At 39.3% G+C, this 21,258-nt stretch overlaps 1 protein-coding gene across 2 annotated transcripts; it reads right to left on the bottom strand.

Annotated features, from left to right (window-relative positions):
* Positions 1 to 660: 660 nt before the first annotated feature.
* ZSCAN31 (zinc finger and SCAN domain containing 31) lies at positions 661 to 10,213 on the bottom strand. 2 transcript variants are annotated; one of them, XM_043449701.1, is made up of 4 exons: positions 9,976 to 10,213; positions 3,173 to 3,646; positions 2,219 to 2,369; positions 661 to 1,712 (listed from the first exon to the last, which is right to left on the bottom strand). In XM_043449701.1, the coding sequence occupies exons 2-4, from the start codon at positions 3,551 to 3,553 to the stop codon at positions 937 to 939; spliced, it is 1,308 nt and encodes a 435-aa protein (XP_043305636.1). In that variant the 5' UTR covers positions 3,554 to 3,646; positions 9,976 to 10,213; the 3' UTR covers positions 661 to 936. The 2 variants fall into 2 exon arrangements, with proteins under 2 accessions (XP_043305636.1, XP_043305635.1); XM_043449700.1 differs by having other exon boundaries at positions 9,754 to 10,007.
* Positions 10,214 to 21,258: the final 11,045 nt, after the last annotated feature.

The raw sequence follows: 21,258 nt of genomic DNA, 5'->3' as shown, positions 1-21,258 counted from the left end.
CTTATAACCTCAGTGATGCTGCTTACAGTGGCCTTCCACCTGGCTAAACTTCTAAAGCCTGTGACAGAAAAGGCTATGAATAAAACAGGCACATTGCAAAGGGTTTATTATTATTATTATTGGCCTCATCACATGGCATGTGGGATCTCAGTTCCCTGACCAGGACTCCAGCCTGTGCCCCCTGCATTAGGAGTGTGGAGTCTTAATCACTGGACCACCAGGGAAGTTCCACAAAGGTCTTAAAGTATCATTTGACTCGTTATTTATAACAAAAATGGGAACCTTAAATATAGTAATGACCTGCACTGAGAATTTGGAGTTCAATATCAAAATGGGACATGGATTTCTAAACCATCAAATCTATAGGCTTCACACTAGGGGTAATGCTGCTTAGTAAATGAGTTTGCCAACCATTCTGATGAAAGTTATCAAAGAGAACATCCATTACATTCCTGGGGAGATTGTTGACAATGATAATGATTTTCTATAGGAATAGGAACAATTCTTATTCCCCCAAACCTTATTGTGTTTAAAATGTCACTTTTACCAAAAAAAAAAAAAAACCCAAGAAACAAAAAACTCACCTCTGAATATCCTTTGAGTATATACACAAATGCTAGTCATTTAGAGTTGTTCAATATTAAGTATTACTCAATAATGGCCCCTACATACCAATTTATTTCCAGGTAAGATTTGGTTGCTTTAAGGGAAATTGTTAGAAATGAACCAAGGGATAGGGAAGAAAGAAGCTGCCCAGCAAGTGCCCACATGCCCACACCCACAGTTATCCACTCAGGAGACAGCAGCACGTGGTCTGCAAAAAAATCATGCATTCCAAAGCAAAATAAATTTCATAAGAGTAAAATAAGCCATTTGAATATCTTACTTTCCCAAGGATCACCTCATTGAAGGGCCCTGGTGGTCCACAGGGTTAGTTTAGTCCAATTTGACAACAGTATGGATTCTAAAATGCCGAATGAGGTTGCAATGATGACTGAAAGCTTTCCCACACTCATCACACTTATACGGTCTCTCTCCAGTGTGGCTTCTCTGATGTTTTATAAGGAGTGTTCGACTACGAAAGCTTTTACTGCACTGACTGCACTGATAGGGTTTCTCACCAGTGTGGATTCGGAGATGCTGGAAAAGCCCTGCATTCTGACTGAAGGCTTTTCCACACTCATTACAGCGATAGCGCTTCTCTCCAGTGTGTATCCTCTGATGCTGAACAAGGTACGAGCTCAGGCGGAAGGCTTTCCCACACTCTTCACATTCATATGGTTTTTCCCCCGTGTGGATCCTTCTATGTCTAATGAGGCCATTGCTGGCACTGAAGGCTTTCCCGCAGTCCTTACATTGATAGGGTTTCTCTCCAGTGTGGCTCCGCTGATGTTCAATCAGGCCTGACCTCTGGCTGAAGGTCTTTCCACATTCTCTACATTCATATGGCTTCTCCCCAGTGTGGATTCTCTGGTGCTGAATGAGAACTGAACTCTGAGTAAAGCTTTTCCCACACTCATTGCACTTGTGACGTCTCTCTCCAGTGGGCTGTCTGCTCTGTTTTTCTGCCCTGCTCTCACGTTTACACATTTCTCTATTTTTAGAATCTAAAGGAACATCTCTTTGGAGTCTGCTATTCTCAAAATGTCCCATTTCTTTTAAGACTTCCTGTTTTGATGTCAAGTCCTGGTTTTCAAGTACAGTTTCACCATCTAGAATAATAAATAGATCAATGTCATTTTTTTCCTTTATGAAAGAGTATAACCATAGGATGGGAAAGAGGAAGATTCATGTCAAATATACACATTTTAGGATCCAAAACTGGCAGTGTAATATAACAACCTAAATAGAGATATGGAGACAAAGTAAGGGGTAACCAGCACCTGCTGAAATGGCTGGAGGAGGTCACCCAGACAAGGTGAGGCTTCTAGAGAAGACATACGCAAGCAGGCACTGTGAAGGGCTTGCTACAAAGCAGGTGCTGCTCTAAATGTTTTATGTATATTAACTTATTAAATCTTCAAATGACTCTCTGACTCTGATTATTTCCATTTAACAAATGCACAGGAAGGTTACTTGACCTGTTGGATGTCACATAGCTTTTAAGTAGCAGTGCTTAAATTCTAACTGAAACAATCTGGCCCCAGAGTCCAGTCTCAACTATTACCCTATATTGGACCACCAGAGATCCTCTGAATGGACCTGAAAATGTCCTTACCTTGTTCTCCAAATTTGTGGAGCCCAAAAGATTCACATTTGAGCTGTGTCACCACGGACTGAAGCTGGAAAGCTGTTGATTCCTGCTTGGCCTTCAAATGCACTGCATCCCCTGAGAGCATTTCAGCAAGTCCATGTTCACAATCTGGGGCCTGAAGGCAGGTAGGTATATTTGGGTTGATAAGAGGAAGACTACTGGAACCTGGACTCACACGCAATGAGAGAGCTCATATGGAACTGTATGAGACATTTTATGCAACTGCACAGTGGAAAGCCCAGAGTTTAATTCCACACCCAAAAGCAGAAGGGGGAGAACAAGAGTGGCCCAATAGGGTGTGATGGTTTAAAATATGTTCATAAGCTCTTCAGTGTTATTTCTACTAAAAGGTGGAGCCTGATTTCTCTCCCCTTGAGTGAGAGCTGTACTTAAAATGGCTCATTTCTACTGAATAGAATGTATGGCAGAAATCATTGTATATAACTTGAGACTAAGACATAAAAACGTGAGGATTCATCCTTATCCTCTCTTACTCTATTTCTGTCTCTCTCCCAGGGAAGCCAACTGACATGTGAGGACATTCAATGAGCCCTAAAGAGAAACCCAGTAAAGACCCCTACCAACAACCAGTGAGGAACCAAGGCCCCCTACCAACAACCATGGGAGTGCGCCATCTTGAAAGTGGATCCACCAGCTGCAATAGGTCTTCAAGGGACTATAATCTTGGTTGACATCTTCACTGCAACCTCATGACAGATCCTCCTAAGTGGCTCCCGAAACCTGACTCAGAAACTTGGAGGTAATATTTGTTTTTTTTAAGCCATTAAAGCTTAAGGGATTACTTGTTACCCAGCAACAGAGAACTAATACATGTGGCTACAACCAACCAACCTGGGTCACCAAACTTCACCCTTCATTTCATAGTCTATGTCCAGAAGGCCATCTTCTTCCTCTCACCTGGTTCTCTGGTTCACTGAGCTCTCGCTCCAGGTCTTCAACTGCAGCCACTGCCTCCTCCCCACTCTTGGGGTGGTGCTCACGTACCCAGGCCTGGAGCTCCTCAGGCAGGATGGTCAGGAACTGCTCCAGCACCAGGAGCTCCAGGATTTGCTCCTTGGTATGTGTGTCTGGCCTCAGCCACTGATGACAGAGTTCCCGAAGCCGGCTCAGTGCTTCTCGGGGACCAGGAGTCTCTTGGTAACAAAAGTGTCTAAAAAGTTGGCGGGAGGCTTCCTGGCCAGAAAAGTTGTTCTCTCGAAGGTAGGTTTCTTGGTCCCAGATAGGGTCCTCCTCCACCTTCACAATCTTAAGTCCATCCTGTTCCCCTGCTGAAGCCATTCTGGGATTAACTTAGAAGGGCTCAATCCAGCCTGGGGTGGATATGTAACTGATTTAAGATCCTCTGATTTAATCTTCTTCAGGAGGATGCACCTGATGAGAAAAATTATGTCTTAATGAAATAAGTAATGGGGAAAACAACAGTATAAGAACAATAATATCATGCTATCACTCATGTTAATAAAAGGTATACATATGTATGTTTAGAAACTGAGATTTTAAAAAACGCATGTGGCAGAATACATTACTGACCCCATTCTTCACCCTTCCCTGTAGACATGGACTTTGTTGTGCTCCTGCTGTGATTCTGGGTTCAACACATGACCTGACTTGGCCAGTGTAATACTAACAAGTGTGACAGAAGCTAGTGTGATTGCTCTGCATGCCTGTGCCCTCTAAAACTGCTAAGAGGATATATTGGCTTTCAGATGGAGCAGATGAGATCATCCTAGGTCAGCTAACAGCCAGATAACCTCCCCTCCTCCTGCCCCACCCCAACATGTGAGTGACTCCAGCTGAGATCTGCAGAGCTCACAACTGACTGCAGATGTACAATTAAGCGCTGCCTAGATCACCAAACCCAACAGACTCATGTACTAAATAAATGTTTATTGTTGTTGTCCTGCCAAAGACTTGTACTGTTTGTTACACCACATTATTATGGCAATGAAAAACTACTACAAAGGGATGGCCTCTGGGAAGGGAACTAGGTAACTTAAGAGAGGAAGGACATTTTACTTTTCACATAATACCCTCTATATTTTTTCTGATTCTTGAGTCATTTGAAATAAAGTACTTATTCCAAAAAATAAACAAAGGGACTCCCTGGTGGTCCAGGGTTAAGAATCTGCCTTGCAGTGCAGGGGATGTGGGTTCAATCCCTGGTCGGGGAACTAAGATCCTGCATGCTGCAGAGCAACTGCGCCCACATGCCACAATTAGAAATCTACAAAAAGAGAAGATCCCAAGTTCTGCAACTAAGACCCAAGGCAGCCAAATTAATTAAATTTTAAAAAGAAAAGAAACAAGAGGCTTTAACCAAATGTCTATAGAGCAAAGAGTAGGAAAAACATAATTCTGACAAAGTGTGAAGCAGTGAAACAATGTGGCTTAGGAGCAAGTACATTTGAATTGGGCCTGAAATAACTAACAGAAATTAGTCAGGCAGAGAAAGGGCCCTGGCAGGAGATTCAACATCACAGGCCAAGCAAACAACAGACTCTAACCCTAACCCATTTAACATGCATTAGAGGATAAACAGGAGAAGGCAATGGCACCCCACTCCAGTACTCTTGCCTGGAAAATCCCATGGACGGAGGAGCCTGGTAGGCTGCAGTCCATGGGGTCGCGAAGAGTCAGACATGACTGAGCGACTTCACTTTCACTTTTCACTTTTATGCACTGGAGAAGGAAATGGCAACCCACTCCAGTGTTCTTGCCAGGAGAATCCCAGGGATGGGGTCGCACAGAGTCGGACACGACTGAAGTGACTTAGCAGTAGCAGCAGCAGAGGATAAACAACAGAACGGACACAGCTGAAGAGTAACAGTGATTATGAGAATACTGAGACTTTACTCTGAATGCAACAGGAGATTATAAAATATGAAAGAGCAGTTAAGAAGAGAGAATATATATATCTTGTTAACTGCTCTTTCATACATATAATATATAAATATATATACATATTGTAATATAAAATATTAAGACACTACAACATTAATATACAGGAGCTTCAGAAAAGAATGTAGTGAATGACTGAGAAATAATAGTTGATGAGAAAAAATTAAGAATTTTCTAGAAATGAAGGCCTGACTTCTCAGATCAAGAGTGCACACCTAGACATAATAGCGTGAAACTGAAATCTATTGAGGATAAAGAGACAATCTTAATAGCTACCAGAGGAAAAGAGATTACCTATGAAGGAAACACAGCAAAGTGCTCACTAACACAGTCTAGAAGGCAATCAGAGTGGAGAAATGACTGTTAATACAGAATTTACCCCGAGCTAAATATAAGTAAATAGAGCAAAATGAAGTAATTTACAACCCACAAACACTTCCTACGAGAGTAAGTAAAGGATATAGAGTTCAGCAAAGAAAGGTGAACTCAGAAAGAAGGTATGAAATAGAGGAAACAACAAGAACTGACAAAATATTGTGATAAATTTAAATGATTATGGGGGGAAATCTCTTGTAATTTATTCACTCACATGTAAAATGATGTACATAAAAGGTTATTTACTGCAGCACCGTTTGTGAGACAAAGGTTGGAAACAACCCAAATGGCCACCAAGATGGGACTAGGTAAATAAATTATAATAATCCATATAGTAATCCATAACTACTGCTATGCAGTTTTTTGAAATGAGGAAGCTCTTTATGTATAGATATGAAAGGATGGGCAAGATCCATTTAGTGAAAAAAGCAGGGTACAGAGCCACCATGAAAAATATTAACAAAAGGGAAAGGGAAAGAAAAAAATATACATAGAAGCAGGGTACAGAGCCACCATGAAAAATATTAACAAAAGGGAAAGGGAAAGAAAAAATATATACATATATATATATATATATATATATATATACATTTGGATACCTGAGCAACATTACTTGTCCCTGGGAATGGGAAATAAGTGGTTGGGAGCAGGTATGATGTGGAATTTTTCAATGGATAGCCCTTATTACATTTTTTACATGAGAATATTTTACTACACACAAGGGGAGGAATATAAAACTAAAATTCCTTATAATAACAAGATGTGGTAGATGGTCAATTCAGTAAAAGGAGTGTATTAATGCCTTTGATGTCAGGAGAATAGAGATACTGAACAATAGACTTCATTTTAAAAATTCTAAAAGTAAATACACATCTTATAATTTAAGGGTAAATCAACAAGGAATTGGAGCAAATGGAACTCTCATACATTGATATGATAGTTTAATGGATACAACCACTTTGGAAAAATCTTTAGAACTATCTCTTAAAGAGAATAAAAATGTTCTGCAGCTGTGGTATCAAGTAGCCCAGAACTGATGTATTCAATCAACAATTCATTTCAGAGAACACATTTTTGTAAGTCCGTCAATTAGTGACAACCCATAGCTTTCAAAAATCAGTTAGTCGGGAATGACTTGTTCCAATAAACAGCTCTGAGTGCCAACTAATGAACAAGTTTGTCCCATGAAACCATGTCTCCACAGATGTTAGCCCACTGAACCCCATGCTTCTCAAAACCCTTATGTAAGAGCAGCAACCTCTTCTGTACCTAGTGAGGACTGTACCTAGGCCCTGGTGAGAGGATCTCTTCAGCTGTCTTTTCATTTCAGATACTGAGTGATGCTCTCAACATTTTTTGACAAGATGAATGTCTGTGTACCCCTTGATCCAGTAATTCCACTGTGGATTTATACCCCAAAGAAACAAGTGCTTATGACCACTAAAAGCTAAAAATGCAGGAATGTTCAGAGCAGTTTTATTCAACATAGTTCCAAATTAGAAATAACCCAACTGTCCCTCAACCCTCAACTTGCAGAATAAATAAAGAGTGGAACTGTGGTAGGCAGAATTCTAAGATTGCCCTATGATCTCCTTCATGTTATCATGTCCCTTAAGATTGTTAGTTTACATGATAAAAGGTATTATTAAGATGTAATTAAGTTTAGCAATCAGTTGACCTTAGGAGGTCTCTAGGTGGGCCTAACCTACTGCATAACTCCTTTAACAGCAATTTTTTTTTAGCAGAAGAGGAGGTCAGAGGGTTGAAGCATGAGAAGGATTAGATACACAACCACTGACTTGCTGATAGAGGGAGCCACCTGTAAAGGAATGCAGGCAGCCTCTAGAAGCTGAGACCTGTCCCCCAGGGGCATCCAGCAAGGAAAGGGAGACCTTAGTCCTACCATGGACTTCAGTTCTACAACGGAAAGAAACTGAATTCTGTAACTGGTTTAAGACTCTTGTATTTTCGAAACACAGTCAATAAATTTGGTGCCATTTACATTAACTACTCAAAGTTTTCCTTTTTGATTCCTTCTGCTGTCCTGCTTCTCCAGTACTCTTGCCTGGAAAATCCCATGGATGGAGGAGTCTGGTAGGCTGCAGTCCATGGGGTCGCTAAGAGTCAGGCACGACTGAGCGACCTCACTTTCACTTTTCACTTTCACGCACTGGAGAAGGAAATGGCAACCCACTCCAGTATTCTTGCCTGGAGAATCCCAGGGACAGAGGAGCCTAGTGGGCTGCCGTCTATGGCGTCGCACAGAGTCGGACACGACTGAAGTGACTTAGCAGCAGCAGCAGCTATCCTGCTTCATGGCTCTGTTCCAGGGAGAAGGAGTCCCTGTGTTGCTGGAACTTTCACTCTAATGGGGAAGATTTAAAAAAATTAATTAACAGCAACAACAACAAAAGTAAGGAGGCAGATAAAATAATGAGCAGTTGTGATAAGTGCTGTGAGGAAAACCAACCAGCATCAAGTTATCAAATAAATGTAGGACCTATTAAGATAGGATGATGAGAGGTGAGGTAGCTAATGAGCCCTAAGCACAGTAAGGACTGAAATCTGCAGAGCAGAGGTGGGGGGTAGGGAGAGAACTGTTCAAAACCCCCGACAGGACATAGAAGTTTATTTTTTATTCTAAATGCACAGGAAAGTCATTGAAGGCACATAGGAGGGTCAGTGATGAGACCGGGTTTATGTTTTAAGAAGCTCTGCTACTGGATAGTAAGCGAGCTAAGGGAATGAAGATGGAGGCAAGAGTGGAGGTGCAGGCTAGTGCACTGGATCCAAAAGACAGCCACTTAGGTATAATGTCAATACATTCATCAAGTTAACTTTGAAAAAATACAACTGAAAGGCAAAAGAGCTTAACTTTTGTTTGAAAAAAGAGCTTTAATCTTTGGGCAGACATTTACGAGCTGTGCTTAGAGCTGGGTATACAAAGGAATTTATAACTCATGGGGATAAAATTATAATACAGTGAAAGCCATAATCTTGAAGATGTGTACAAGGAAGTAGGACAATTCATCCTAAATTCAAGATTCAGTTTCTATGTATTACATGTTATCCACAAAGGGGACTCACTTCAAAAATATTCACTAAGTGCCTATATGTGTCAGGCAGCAAGTATATGATAAAAGAGTGATACAATTACAGAATCTGAAGTGTCCTCATCTTCCTTAATTGAACTAAAAAAACCACGAGGTGGCAGAAAGAGTGTACAAGAGCGTTTCTCTTTTTTCTGACACCTCACGTGGCCACCCAGCGATCGTAGTTCCTTCACCTGGGTTCTAACCTGTCCTCTGCACTGCAACAGCCAGATCCTAACCACTGGACCGCCAGGGAATTCCTGAGCTTTTTTTATTAGCTTCAGCATATTAGCAATTACGAAGAGATAATGAAAATAATAAACCACCTGCGTTGTAAAATAAATTCCAAAGGAAAACTGATCACAATGGCAAAGAAAAAATACCATGAGGAAACTGGCACATTCGGAAATGGAGCTACTCTAGGAAAGGACTGGAATATCCTTCAACCAGGTAATAGGGTGGGGAGAAAGGAGGAGAAGGATTATTGTTATTGTTTAGTCGCTAAGTCGTGACCGAGACTTTTGAGACCCCCATGGGCCACAGCCCGCCAGGCTCTTCTGTCTGTGGAATTTATTTCCCAGGCAAGAATACTGGAGTGGGTCGCTATTTCCTTTTCGACCCAGAAGGGGAACCCACATCTCCTATATTGGCAGGCAGTTTCTTTACCACTGAGCCATCAGGGAAGCCCAAGGGAAGCATAGGACTGTTTTAAATTAAGAGACTTAACTACATGCAACGAATGGTCTTTAATTGGGCCCTAGTTGGTGTAAACCAATGGCAAAAAACACCTGTAGGACAAGGAGGGTAAATTTGAATACGCAGTAGATGTCAGGTAATATTAGGGAATGCGCTTACGTTTAGTTGGGTGTGTTGATATTGGGGTTATGATTTGTGTATGTAAAATGTCCTTAAGTTTCAGAGATGCACATACGAAACTAAGAGTGACAAGTCACGATGCTTGTAATTTATTTTGAAATATTTAAAGAAAAAATAGATGCGATAAATACTGTTTAATGTTAACACTTGTTAAATAAAAGCGATGGGTATATAGGAAGTTGGGCTTTTGACAGGGAGCGAAAGCAACTTCCGGAAGCCCTTTTTCCACGTCCTCACCTCGGGTCTGGTCACAAAGCTCCGCCTCCACAAGGGGGTCTTCTCCAACGACCCCAGCGGGCGCAGGGGCGGGACCTCCTTCTACCCGAGGCGTGTGTCCAGGTGACCACGAGAGGCTGGCGGGGGCCACGCCCGCGCAGACGTCCCCTCCTCACCTACTCCAAGGCACCTATCTTAATCTTCCTGGGGCGGGCGAGTCGGCACGAAGCGCCTGAGACTCACCTTCGGGATCGCGGGAGCTCCAGGTCCGCCGCGCAGGCAGCATCACTCAGAAAACCTACAAAGGCCGGAAGTACGTCATCGTCCCGGGCTCCGTCGCTGAGCAGCCCCTTCCCTGCTAGGAGCATTCTTGTACTCTCTAGGAGCTCCGGAGGTTAATGCACTTGGTGACTACTTCGTCACAAAGCTCGGAGCCAGAAATCCAGCCCTAGGAGGGGAAACCCCCGCCCCCCGAGATTTCTGTGCTGAGTGGTTCCGGGCATCTAGAAGTCACTGGTCCTAGTAACGCAAAATGTTAGGGCCGGAAGGGACTTCATTGTTCCTCCAGGTCTGGTTGTTACCATCCATTCCTTCCCGAGGCTCTCCCCTAACTCTGGTCCCTTTAACACCACCAAGGAGAGATGGTAGCTGTGGTTGGGTTTTTTGTTTGTTTTTAACTCTCAAACTGTTTTCTAGAATCGCAGTCTAGAAGGAGAGACACAGGCACATAAACCAGTGTACAGCTGGTTTGTATGTGAAACGAAAGAAAAATGAAGTAAATGTAAGTCCCTGGACCATAGTAAATGCTGCAGGGATAGTATATGTTAAGAAGTTGAATTTTTTTTTAATCCATTCGTTTAACAGATTCTCTCTGAAAGCATTCTTTGTGTCAAAGTTTTCCTCTAAGGACTGGACATAATAATGAACACAGGTCTTGACTCTTACGAAGTTTAAGAGAGAAATATAGACACTGGGAGATCTAGTATATATAATTTGAGTGAAACATAGGCATGAAAGTGGAAAATCACATATTACAAATTTTGAAGTCTTAAAAACATCGCAAACATGAAAGTCAGAAAAAAAATTTTATTAATTGCCTGACAAACGTCTATAATAATTTTTAACTAAATTTTGACTTTATATTCTTGAACTGTCTTTTAATGTTAATTTTGTAATTTAATTTTTCTAGAAAGAATGAAAAGATATGTAGTCTATCCTCTAGCATAGCTGATTATTTTAAATGGTTGGTATCTGGGTAACCCTCTATCGAGTTCTTTCAGTTATGAGCTACAAGATGTTAGGATGTTTTAAGTTTTTTGTATGAGGACTAATCTGAAAATCTCGTGACACTATCTAGATTGTTTTGATGTCCTCATTGTGTCAGTATTATTTATTTTTGGCAGCACCAAGGGCAGCATGCAGGATCTTAGTTCCTCCTGCTGCTGCTAAGCCACTTCAGTCGTGTCCGACTCTATGTGACCCCATACAGGGCAGCCCGCCAGGCTCCCCCATCCCTGGGATTCTCCAGGCAAGAACAATGAAGTGGGTTGCCATTTCCTTCTCCAATGCATGAAAGTGAAAAATGAAAGTGAAGTTGCTCAGCCATGTCCAACTCTGTGCGACCCCATCCCTGGGCTTCTCCAGGCTAGAACACTGGAGTGGGTTGCCATTTCCTTCTCCAATGCATAAAAGTGAAAAGTGAAAGTGAGGTCGCTCAGTCATGTCTGACTCTTCGCGACCCCATGGACTGCAGCCTACCAGGCTCCTCCGTCCATAGGATTTTCCAGGCAAGAGTACTGGAGTGGGGTGCCATTGCCTTCTCCATTAGTTCCTCCACCAGGGGTCAAATCTGTGTCCCCTGTGGAGTCTTAATCACTGGACCTCCAAGGAAGTACCAGTGTCAGTATTTTAAGTCAAAAGTTCAAGAAATACTAATCTCTTTCCACAGTGCTCAGTGATTCATATCACTTCATTAATTACATTACTAAATAATCCAAGAGCCAATGGATTTATTCAAAATTCAGCTTTCCTCTTACTGTTTTTGTGTAATCTGAAATTTGTTTTGTTATAGTTTGCTTCTTTATATCAGAATAAAAATCTGTTTATTTTATTCAATATCTGTTTTTCACATTACATTCTTTTAAATTTTCTCTGTTCTGTAATAAATTATCTTTATTTCAGAACTTATCACTTCTTCCTTAAATCATATGAAAATGTCTTTCCAAATTGCAGATAAAATGACTTATTTCTAAGTCATTATCTTATTTCCTCAATACAGGTTTGGATTACACAGGGGCATGCATTTATGAAAACCCAAACTCTACAATGAAGATAATACATTTTAGGATTCCCCTGGTGGTCCAGTGGCTACGAATCCACCTGCCAATGCAGAGGACACAGGTTCCCGGGAGCTCTCACAGGCCGCAGGGCGACTAAGCCTGTGCACCACAACTACTGAGCCCACACTCTAGAGCCCGGAAGCCAAAACTGCTCAGCCTCTGTGCTGCAACTACTGAAGCCAGTGAGCTTAGAGCCTGTGCTCCACTACAAGAGAAGCCACCTCAATGAGAAGCCCATGCACCACAACGAAGAGTACCCCTCGCTCAACATAATTAGAGAGAGCCAGAGTGCAGCAATAAAGATCCAGTACAGCCAAAAATAAATAAAAATTTAAAACTTTTACAAGCTTGCTAAACTTTTATTAATCATCATAAGTTGTTCAATTATCTTGGACTTTCTATTTAAACAATTGAGCATATTCCTTAAAACAGTTATGCATTGTAAAAAAGAACAGAGAATGTTGTACATCATCTAGTTATACAAAGGGTTAAGTCTCAACCTGCTGCAGTTGCCCATCAACAGTTGGGAAAAAAAGAATGAAGCATTCTGGGCTTTGGATAAGGAGCCCCTAGATGATTAAGATGGAACTCTAAGGACAAATTTCAATGACCCTAGGTTCTTGTATCTTTCCATGCATAGAAAAGCACAAAAATCATTAACTTGAGATATTTGTTCTTTGTGATTAGCAGTGATCTTTTACATGATGGTGTGATCACTCACTTAGAGCCAGACATCCTGGAATGCAAAGTCAAGTGGGCCTTAGGAAGCATTACTACAAACTAAGCTAGTGGAGGTGATAAATTCTAGCTGAGCTATTTCAAATCCTAAAAGATGACTTTGTTAAAGTGCTTCACTCAATATGCTAGCAAATTCTGAAAACTCAGCAGTGGCCACAGGACTGGAAAAGGTCAGTTTTCATTCCAATCCCAAAGAAGGACAGTGCCAAAGAATGTTCAAACTACCATACAATTGCATTCATTTCACATGCTAGCAAGGTAATGCTCAAAATCCTTCAAGCTAGGCATCAACAGTACATGAACTGAGAACTTCCAGATATTCAAGCTGGATTTAGAAAAGGCAGAGGAACCAGAGATCAAATTGCCAACATCCGTTGGATCATAGAAAAGGCAAGAGAATTCCAGAAAACAAGTACTTCTGCTTCATTGATTACACTAATGCTGTTGATTGTGTGGATCACAACCAACTGTAGAAAGTTCTTCAAGAGATGGGAATACCGGACCACCTTAACTATTTCCTGAGAAACCTGTATGCAGGGCAAGAAGCAACAGTTAGAACCGAACATGGAACAATGGACTGGTTCAAAACTGGGAAAGGAGTACGTCAAGGCTGTACATTGTCACCCTGCTTATTTAACTTCTGTGTGTGGTGTGTGTGGGAAAACCTTTAGCCAGAGCAGCCACCTCCTTGGACACCACAAATCCACACCTGGGAGAAGTCATACCTGTGCAAAATGTGCGGCAAAGCCTTTATGTGGAGTTCACATCTTCTGAGACATCAGTGGATCCATAGTGATTAAAAACCTTTAGAATCCTGACCCTGGACAGACCTAGGAGAGTCAGGGAAGGAAGGAAAGCCAGTGGGAAAATGTTGAGTCTCCTGTGTCTTATGAATGTAATGAGTGTGAGAGAAGTTTCACTAAGAATAGAAGCCTTATTGAGCATCAAAACATCCACGAGTAAGAAACCCTTTCAGTGTGATACATGTGGAAAAGGCTTCACCTGAATTTTATTCCTTATTCACCATCAAAGAAGCCACATTAGGAAAAATATTCTATCTCCATGACCCATGGAGTTGGTGTTCATTCCTCACTGAACTGAGGCCACCCTGGAGCCCTTGCTGACTAGAAAATTGTGAACTTGGCTTTATTTATCACCACACATTATCAGATGTTTGTTAGAAAATAGAGTCTGGTTGAGATGAATTATCTTCTACATCCTAGGTGATTGAAAAACACCACCACCACAAACTTGTTTGATGGAGGCCATGGGAGAGTTTTCTTGAAGAGGTCTGATCTGAAATGGTTTGTTCTCACCTATTGAACTTAAAAGGGCTCCCAGATTGACGAATTAATCATTCTCAGCCACACTTTATGACAAGTAGAAGGCTGTGATCTGGAGACTGTTGCTCTATTTATCTTGCTTATAATGAAACCTCCATGGTTTGTCAGATTCATGAAATCTTATACACACACACATACACACTTCCACACACACATATACTATACTAGTGAGATACCTTCACAGCTCTGAAAATCTGATGTCCTCTAGAGTTCTGAAGAATTTGCCACCAAAACTGTTTGTGCTTGTGCCTAATTGTGAGGTGCTAGATTCTGAGTCAATCTAGTGCATGTTTTGCCAAGCACATAGGATTGACAGAGTAGGGATAATGGTGGGGTTACTTGTGACAGAATCAAAGGGAATACAAATTTCTTTACCAGACTAGGAATTCTAGTATGAATGCCTTAGCTTCTTTTTCATTAAATCAATGTGAATTATGAATCACACTGTAATCATACATTGTGATTATTAATCATACATAACATATGGAATTACATTCTTTTATTAATGTTTCCCTGACATTAATTTTGCTACTCTTGAAGAAAAAAAAATGTCCCTATGCAGGCAATGTGAAAATCAGTTATTAAGTCAGGATAAAATAACAGATTCTCTAAAGCTCAGCATCTTGGTTCTTACCTTTTAGTTCTCTTGGGCCTGACCAAGGGCTCTTTAAAGCCTCTACTATCCTGCTCACAAACCTTCTCCCTCTTCCCAGCTGTAACATAGACTATATCAAGACTTACAGTTACTAAGTTCAAACTTCTCTGGGTCACTGGGTTCATACCAGGTATTTAAAACAAGTATGACTTATGGTTTTAAAACTCCACATTTAGTGTTGATTGTCTTGATCTTCTTATATATTGAATCCCAAACCAGCTATGTGGTACCACCTCCTCCAGTATTCATGATAACAACTTTAACCATTAAGTTAACTTCTCAGGTTACCTACTTTCCTTTGAACATACTTTGTAAACCATGTTATTTTTTCCTTCATGACAGTCAAAATTGCAGTCTTATGAATTCAAGTGACAAGTTTTTTTTTAGTCAGCATTATGAAAGAAATATTTATTATGTATATTTCAAATGGAACTGCTTTTACAAAACTGTTTCAAGATGACTACTTTCCTGCAAACTTTGTTAGTGCATCCCTTCTTTTTATTACAGAAATATGCTTTTGCTTTTGAATCTGCTCACACTTCTCACTTACTTTCTGGCATCAGCAACAATTTCTCCCTTATTTACAATATCACTCAAGGACTCAGGAATTCAGGTACATTAAGGTTTTCCGCCACCTTTCACAATGGATGGCTTTACCACTGTGATACATTCTTACTTGTTTATCCAACAAGTTTTTGCAGATCTATCCAAGTCCCTGTTTTTATGCCAGGTTCCAAGTCTTGGTATTTCAAAGTTTTCAAGGGACACAAACTTAAGAAATCCTAATGTAAATGATTTGTATTACAATCATAAACAATATAGTTTTAGTTTGAATTCTTAAACTGATAAAAATCTATTTTATGATTTTCAAGCTTCCCGAACATACTTGTATTAGTCTGTGTTCTCCAGACAAACATAACCAATAGGATGTATATATAATGAGATTTATTATAAAAAATGACTCATGATTATGGAGGCTGAGAAGATGTGCAGCTGGCAAGCTGGAGACCCAAGAAAGCTGATGGTGAGATTCCAGTCCAAAAGCCAGCAGGTTTGAGAATCAAGAAGAACCAATGCTTCATTTCAAGTTCAAAGGCAGGAAAAGACAAGTCTGAAGGCAGTTCAAGCCATTAGGCAGGAGTTCCCTCTTACTCCAGACAGGATCAGACTTTCTTGTTCTATTCAGGTCTTCACCTGATTGGAGGAGGATCATCCACATTAGGAAGAAAAATCTGCTTTATGCAGTTAACCAATTCAAACACTAATCTCATCCCAAAACACTTTCACAGACACACCAAGAAAAATGTTTGACCAAATATCTGGGTATCCTGTGGCTCAATCAAGTGGACACAAAATTATCCATCACAATACTGTAGTTACGGCATTAGCTAAGTATTAAAACTCTTAACCATGCTTCCCCGTTTTGATCTCTAGTTCTTACAAGTAACAGTAAGAACCCAGGAAATAGTGTTTGGAGCCTCCTTACCCTGCTTACAGATCAGGACAAAAAAGGGCTGGTATGAGGCTGAGACACAGGAGATAATGACTGGCTCACTACTGTATTCAGAGCACACTTCCTGATGAATGAATGATTCCAAAGATTGGTTGATTCTACTTGCTCTTTCATATCAACATAAAATCCCGCTGGCACCTACTGCTAGGGACTGAAGTGTTCCCATACCTATTTTCACAACTAATGGTTTTTCTGTTGTACCTATATCACATTGGCTGAGATACAGGATACAAAAAGACTTCCCTGAGATTCAACAGTGTATGATACCTGTTGATGAATATTTAGGAGTTAAGTACCTAAAGGCAGGATTGCATCCAGCTGCATAATGCCTTAGTTATTAAACATTTGTTTCTTGGGGCTGAGTAGAAGATTGCTTAAAGTCAGTGCAAATCTATGCTTGCTGGTGTGGGGCTGATCTTTCTGTGCCTCCTGGTCTCTTCCCAACTCACTTACTTTAGGGAAAAAAGGGTCCCAATGCTCCAGCCACCTTTGCAGGATAGAATCCTTCACATTACTCTCTGAGCTCCCAGTCAAGCAGACAAAACTCTTCTGGTGGTTGGTGTTTGTAACCCTTAAAGTGCTTATATTAAAGTTCTTTCTTCACGTTTTTGTTTTTTAAAAAGCGTGCCTGAGTTCAGCTGATAGAATTTAAACTTACAATGAAGAAAAAGTTAAAGTAACTTTAGGAGTGAGGGTAATTGGGAGGTGATGTGGGGGGCATGAATGAATGAATGACACAGTGCCTCCATTGTTTGAGGAGGCAATTTACTCTTCAGTAAAATGTCTGTTCATGATTTTGCCCATAGCCAATTGAATTGCTTAATTGCTGCCATTAGGTAAGTTCTTTTTATGTGCTCAGTACAAGTCCTCTGTCAGATGAAGTGAAGTGAAAGTCGCTCAGACATCTCTCACTCTTTGCGACTCCATGGACTATAGAGTCCATGGAATTCTCCAGGCCATAATAGTGGAGTGGGTACTCTTTCCCTTCTCCAGGGGTTCTTCCCAACCCAGGGATCAAACCCAGGTCTCCCGCATTGCAGGTGGATTCTTTACCAGCTGAGCCACAAGGGAAGATATATGGTATAAATTATATCAGATATATGGTATAAAAATATTTTCCCATTTGTTTAGTTTGTCTTTTAATCCTCTTAACAGAGTCTGTCACAGAGCAAAAGTTTTAAATCTTGATGAAGACCAAATTATTAATTTTTCCTTTAATAAATCATGCTTTTGACGTCAATTCTCACCATCTTTGCCTAACCCTAGGTCCTGATGATTTCCTCTTATGTGTTCCTTGAAGCTTTATGGTTTTATGTTTTAGCTCCATGATTTATTTTCAGCTTTTTGTAAATAGAAGGTGTATGGTTCAAGCTGAGTTGTTTTTACTTTTTTGGCTATGGATGTCCAATTGCATCAGCACCTTTTTCTGAAAAGATTATCCCTCCTCCACGGAACTGTTTCTGTACCTTTGTGAGAAATCAGTCGGGCATTTTTGTGTGGACCCACTTATGGGTTCTCCAACCTGATCCACTGCACTATATGTCTACAATACCACACTCTTGATCACTATTGTAGGCCTTAATATCAGGCAGAGCGATTGCTCCCACTTTATACTTTTACAAAATGTAGTTTTTCTAGGTCCTTTGCCTTTCTGTATAAATTTTAGAACAAGCTTATCTATATCTTCCAAAAAAATTTTGCTAGAATTTTGAAATAATTTATATTGGACCTGTAAATCAATGTAGGGAGATTTGGTATCTTTACTATGCATGTCTTCTAATCCATGAACACAGCATGTGTCTCCATTTGTTTAGATCTTTGATTTCTTGCAACAGCTTTTTGTCATTTTCTCAGTCCAGATACAGATCCTGTATATTTGTTAGATTTATACCCAAGCATTTAATTTTCTTAGGAGCAACTACAAATGGCGTTGCATTTTACACTTCAATTTCCGATTGTCTATTATTAGCATATAGAGATGATTGATTTTTGCACATCGATTTTATATCTTTCAACCTTGTTGAATTTGCTTACTAGTCCTAGAAGTTTTTTGTAGGTTCCTTGGGATTTTCTATGTGCACAATTACATTACCTATAAATATGCAGTTTTTTCATTTCACATCATTTTTGGCCTTAGTGCACTTCCGGTAAGTACTTCCAATATATGTTAAGAATGATGGGAGTGAACACACTTACCTTGATCCCAGTCTTACAGGGAAAGCATTGTATTTGAATGAAATTAGCTGTAGGTGTTTTGCAGATCTTTTTTATGAAGTTGGAGAAGTTACCTTCTATTTCTAGGGTGCTGAAAGTTTCTATTATGAATGAGAATTGGATTTTGTCAAATGCTTAAGACTGAAACAGCTTTACATATTGGAATAAATATTGATTATGGTATATAACTCTTTATAAATACCTTGATTTCATTTGCTAATATTTCATTGCATCTAAGTTCATGAGAGATACTGGTTTCCGGGGGAGGTGGTTTCCATTCATTATTTCATTATGCTATCAGAGTAATATTAGCAACATGTCAAGAGTTGGGAAATATAACGTTTTCTATTTTTTGAAAGAAGCTGGGTAAAATTGCTGATCATCCTTCCTCCAATATTTGGTAGAATTCTCCAGTGAAGCCCTCTAGCCCTGAAGATTGAGGAACTTTAAATTATGAATTCAATTTCTTTAATGGCCAAAAGATTATTCAGATTATCTACATCTTGGTTGGGTTTGGTTACTTATATTTTTTGAAGAATTGGTCCATTTTTTGAAGAATTGGTCTAGTTGTCAAAGTTATAAATGCAAAGTTGTTCGGTCTGCCCTCATGAAGCTTTTAATAAATAATGCAAGATCTATAGTGATATCCCATGTTCATTCCTGTTACTAGCGATTTGTATCTTCTCTCTTTTAATCTTGTTGGCTTTTATTAAAAGTTTGTATTTTATTGGAAAAAAATTTTGAAGAAACAGCTTATGTTTTTCTGATTTTTCTCCTGTTTTCCTATTCTCAATTTCATTAATTTCTGCTATTATCATCATTATTTTCTTCTTTCAACTGCCTTGATTTTATTTGCTCTTGATCTTTAGTTTATTGAAGCAGGAACTTCAATTATTGATTTCAGACTATTCCATTTTTCTAATATAAGCATTTAGTGCTATGATTTTCCTTCTCAACATTTCTTTAGCTGTGTCTCACATCTTGCCATAGGTTGTACTTATTTCCCTTCAATCTACGTATTTTAAAATTCCTTTGAGAGTTCCTTCCTGACCAGGGCATTATTTAGAAATATTTTCCTTAATTTCCAAATGTTTGGAGATTTTTCTGTTGTCTTACTGTTATTTCTTAGTTTGGTACCATTGTGGTCAGAGAATATACTCCATATGATTTCAATTACATAAACAGCATTCTTCCCACAAAAAAGCACCCAGCCCAGATAGTTTTACATCAGAATTCAACTTTCAAATACAAGATAATTTCAATGTTTTACAAATGGTACTAGAACATTAAAAACAAACAAAAAAGAACAAAAACTTAAGTCTTTTTTATGATGTAGTATAATTAAAACGTAACTGTGAACAATATAGAATGAAATGACAGATCTAAAAAATGACAGCTTTTTATATGAATATTGAGTAAAAATACACTAAATAAAACATTAGCAAGTAGAACCCATTAACACATTAAGAAAACACCACGACTAAGTGAAATTTATTCCAGGAATGCAAGGTTGGTTCAATATTAGGAAATCCTTTCATGTAATACAAGATAATAATAAAATTAAGGGGAAAATGTAGTTTCTATAATGCTGAAAAAGTCTTTAATAGAATGTATCTGTCTTTTAAAATAGTGACTATAATACCTACTCAGAAAATTCAGGCATTTGCAGCAGATATAAACTCATAACTCTGAAATAATCATTGCAATGTTTTGAAATCTGTGGTTCCTATATTTAATGACCTACTATAAAATCCATAAGCTTCATTCTCATAGAGATTGGGCTACACTGCCAAATTGCTGAGAATAGCTTTGAGAATATAGCTGAGAATATAAAATTCTTTCCTCTTTTAGCCTGTAGGTTTTAGAACTGAAAGTAATGTTACTTCAAAATATTAGCCTCCAGAATATTATATTGTGTTATCTATGAGAAAATAACCTCTTATTATCTGCCAAAGCTATATGGGAAATATCATTTTCTATCTTTAAAAAAAAAAGCTGGGAAATACATACTCTGTGATCAACACCTCTATGACCTTGTGTTAGAACACAGAGGCAGTGCCAAAATTTAAAAAGTACTAACAATTCAATGATGTGGTTCCTTTCATTATACTTACTGAAACTTTAAAAATGTCATTTTTATGTCCTGGGGTACTCATACAAGCCTATTTAGCCCATAAAAATTAATTTACAACAAACAGTAGACAATATTGTCTACACTTGAATGAATTTAAGATGTGAGATTAGAGTGGGCATGGAAAAATAACATGTCCCCAACAGTCATCTTGAAGACAGTACCACAAGTCCAGGGATGCAGGTAAACATCTTCATTTCAAAACTCCTGATCATTCATGTTTATAGACTCCTTTGGGAAGCAAAAAGAACTTCTGACTTTTCCTTTTCTTGACTTGAGAAATTCACTGAATGTTCTTTGTGGCTACAATGGGCAATTTAAGATATCCAATCCCCATACATCTTGCCCATTTACATTAATTATATGAATTTTCCAATATTGTGGAGACTCTGTTGTTGAGGCTTGATATCTGTCCAAACAATTTCCTACAATCTTCTCATTTATAAGAGCCTGTCTAATATGCACTCCCTGATATTTTCTAAAGTCCAGCCTCTGAAGACTTTTCCAAACCCATGACACTCAGTTTTTCTTTAGTGTGATCTTCTCCCCAGTGCTGAATAATGCTATGATTCCATGGAAAACATTTCCACATT

This window comes from Cervus canadensis, chromosome 28, assembly GCF_019320065.1.
Source record: "Cervus canadensis isolate Bull #8, Minnesota chromosome 28, ASM1932006v1, whole genome shotgun sequence".
In the NCBI taxonomy this organism is placed as follows: domain Eukaryota; kingdom Metazoa; phylum Chordata; class Mammalia; order Artiodactyla; family Cervidae; genus Cervus; species Cervus canadensis.
Note: the sequence above shows the minus strand (reverse complement) of the source record. Positions and strands in the feature narration are given on the sequence as shown.

Excerpts from the sequence above, each read along its gene's own strand:
- ZSCAN31 (XM_043449701.1), bottom strand. The coding sequence starts at position 3,553 with ATGGCTTCAGCAGGGGAACAGGATGGACTTAAGATTGTGAAGGTGGAG. Across the intron at positions 2,370-3,172 it reads TCAGTGAACCAGAGAACCAG|GCCCCAGATTGTGAACATGG; the intron begins GTGAGAGGAAGA and ends ACCTGCCTTCAG. Across the intron at positions 1,713-2,218 it reads CCACAAATTTGGAGAACAAG|ATGGTGAAACTGTACTTGAA; the intron begins GTAAGGACATTT and ends TTATTATTCTAG.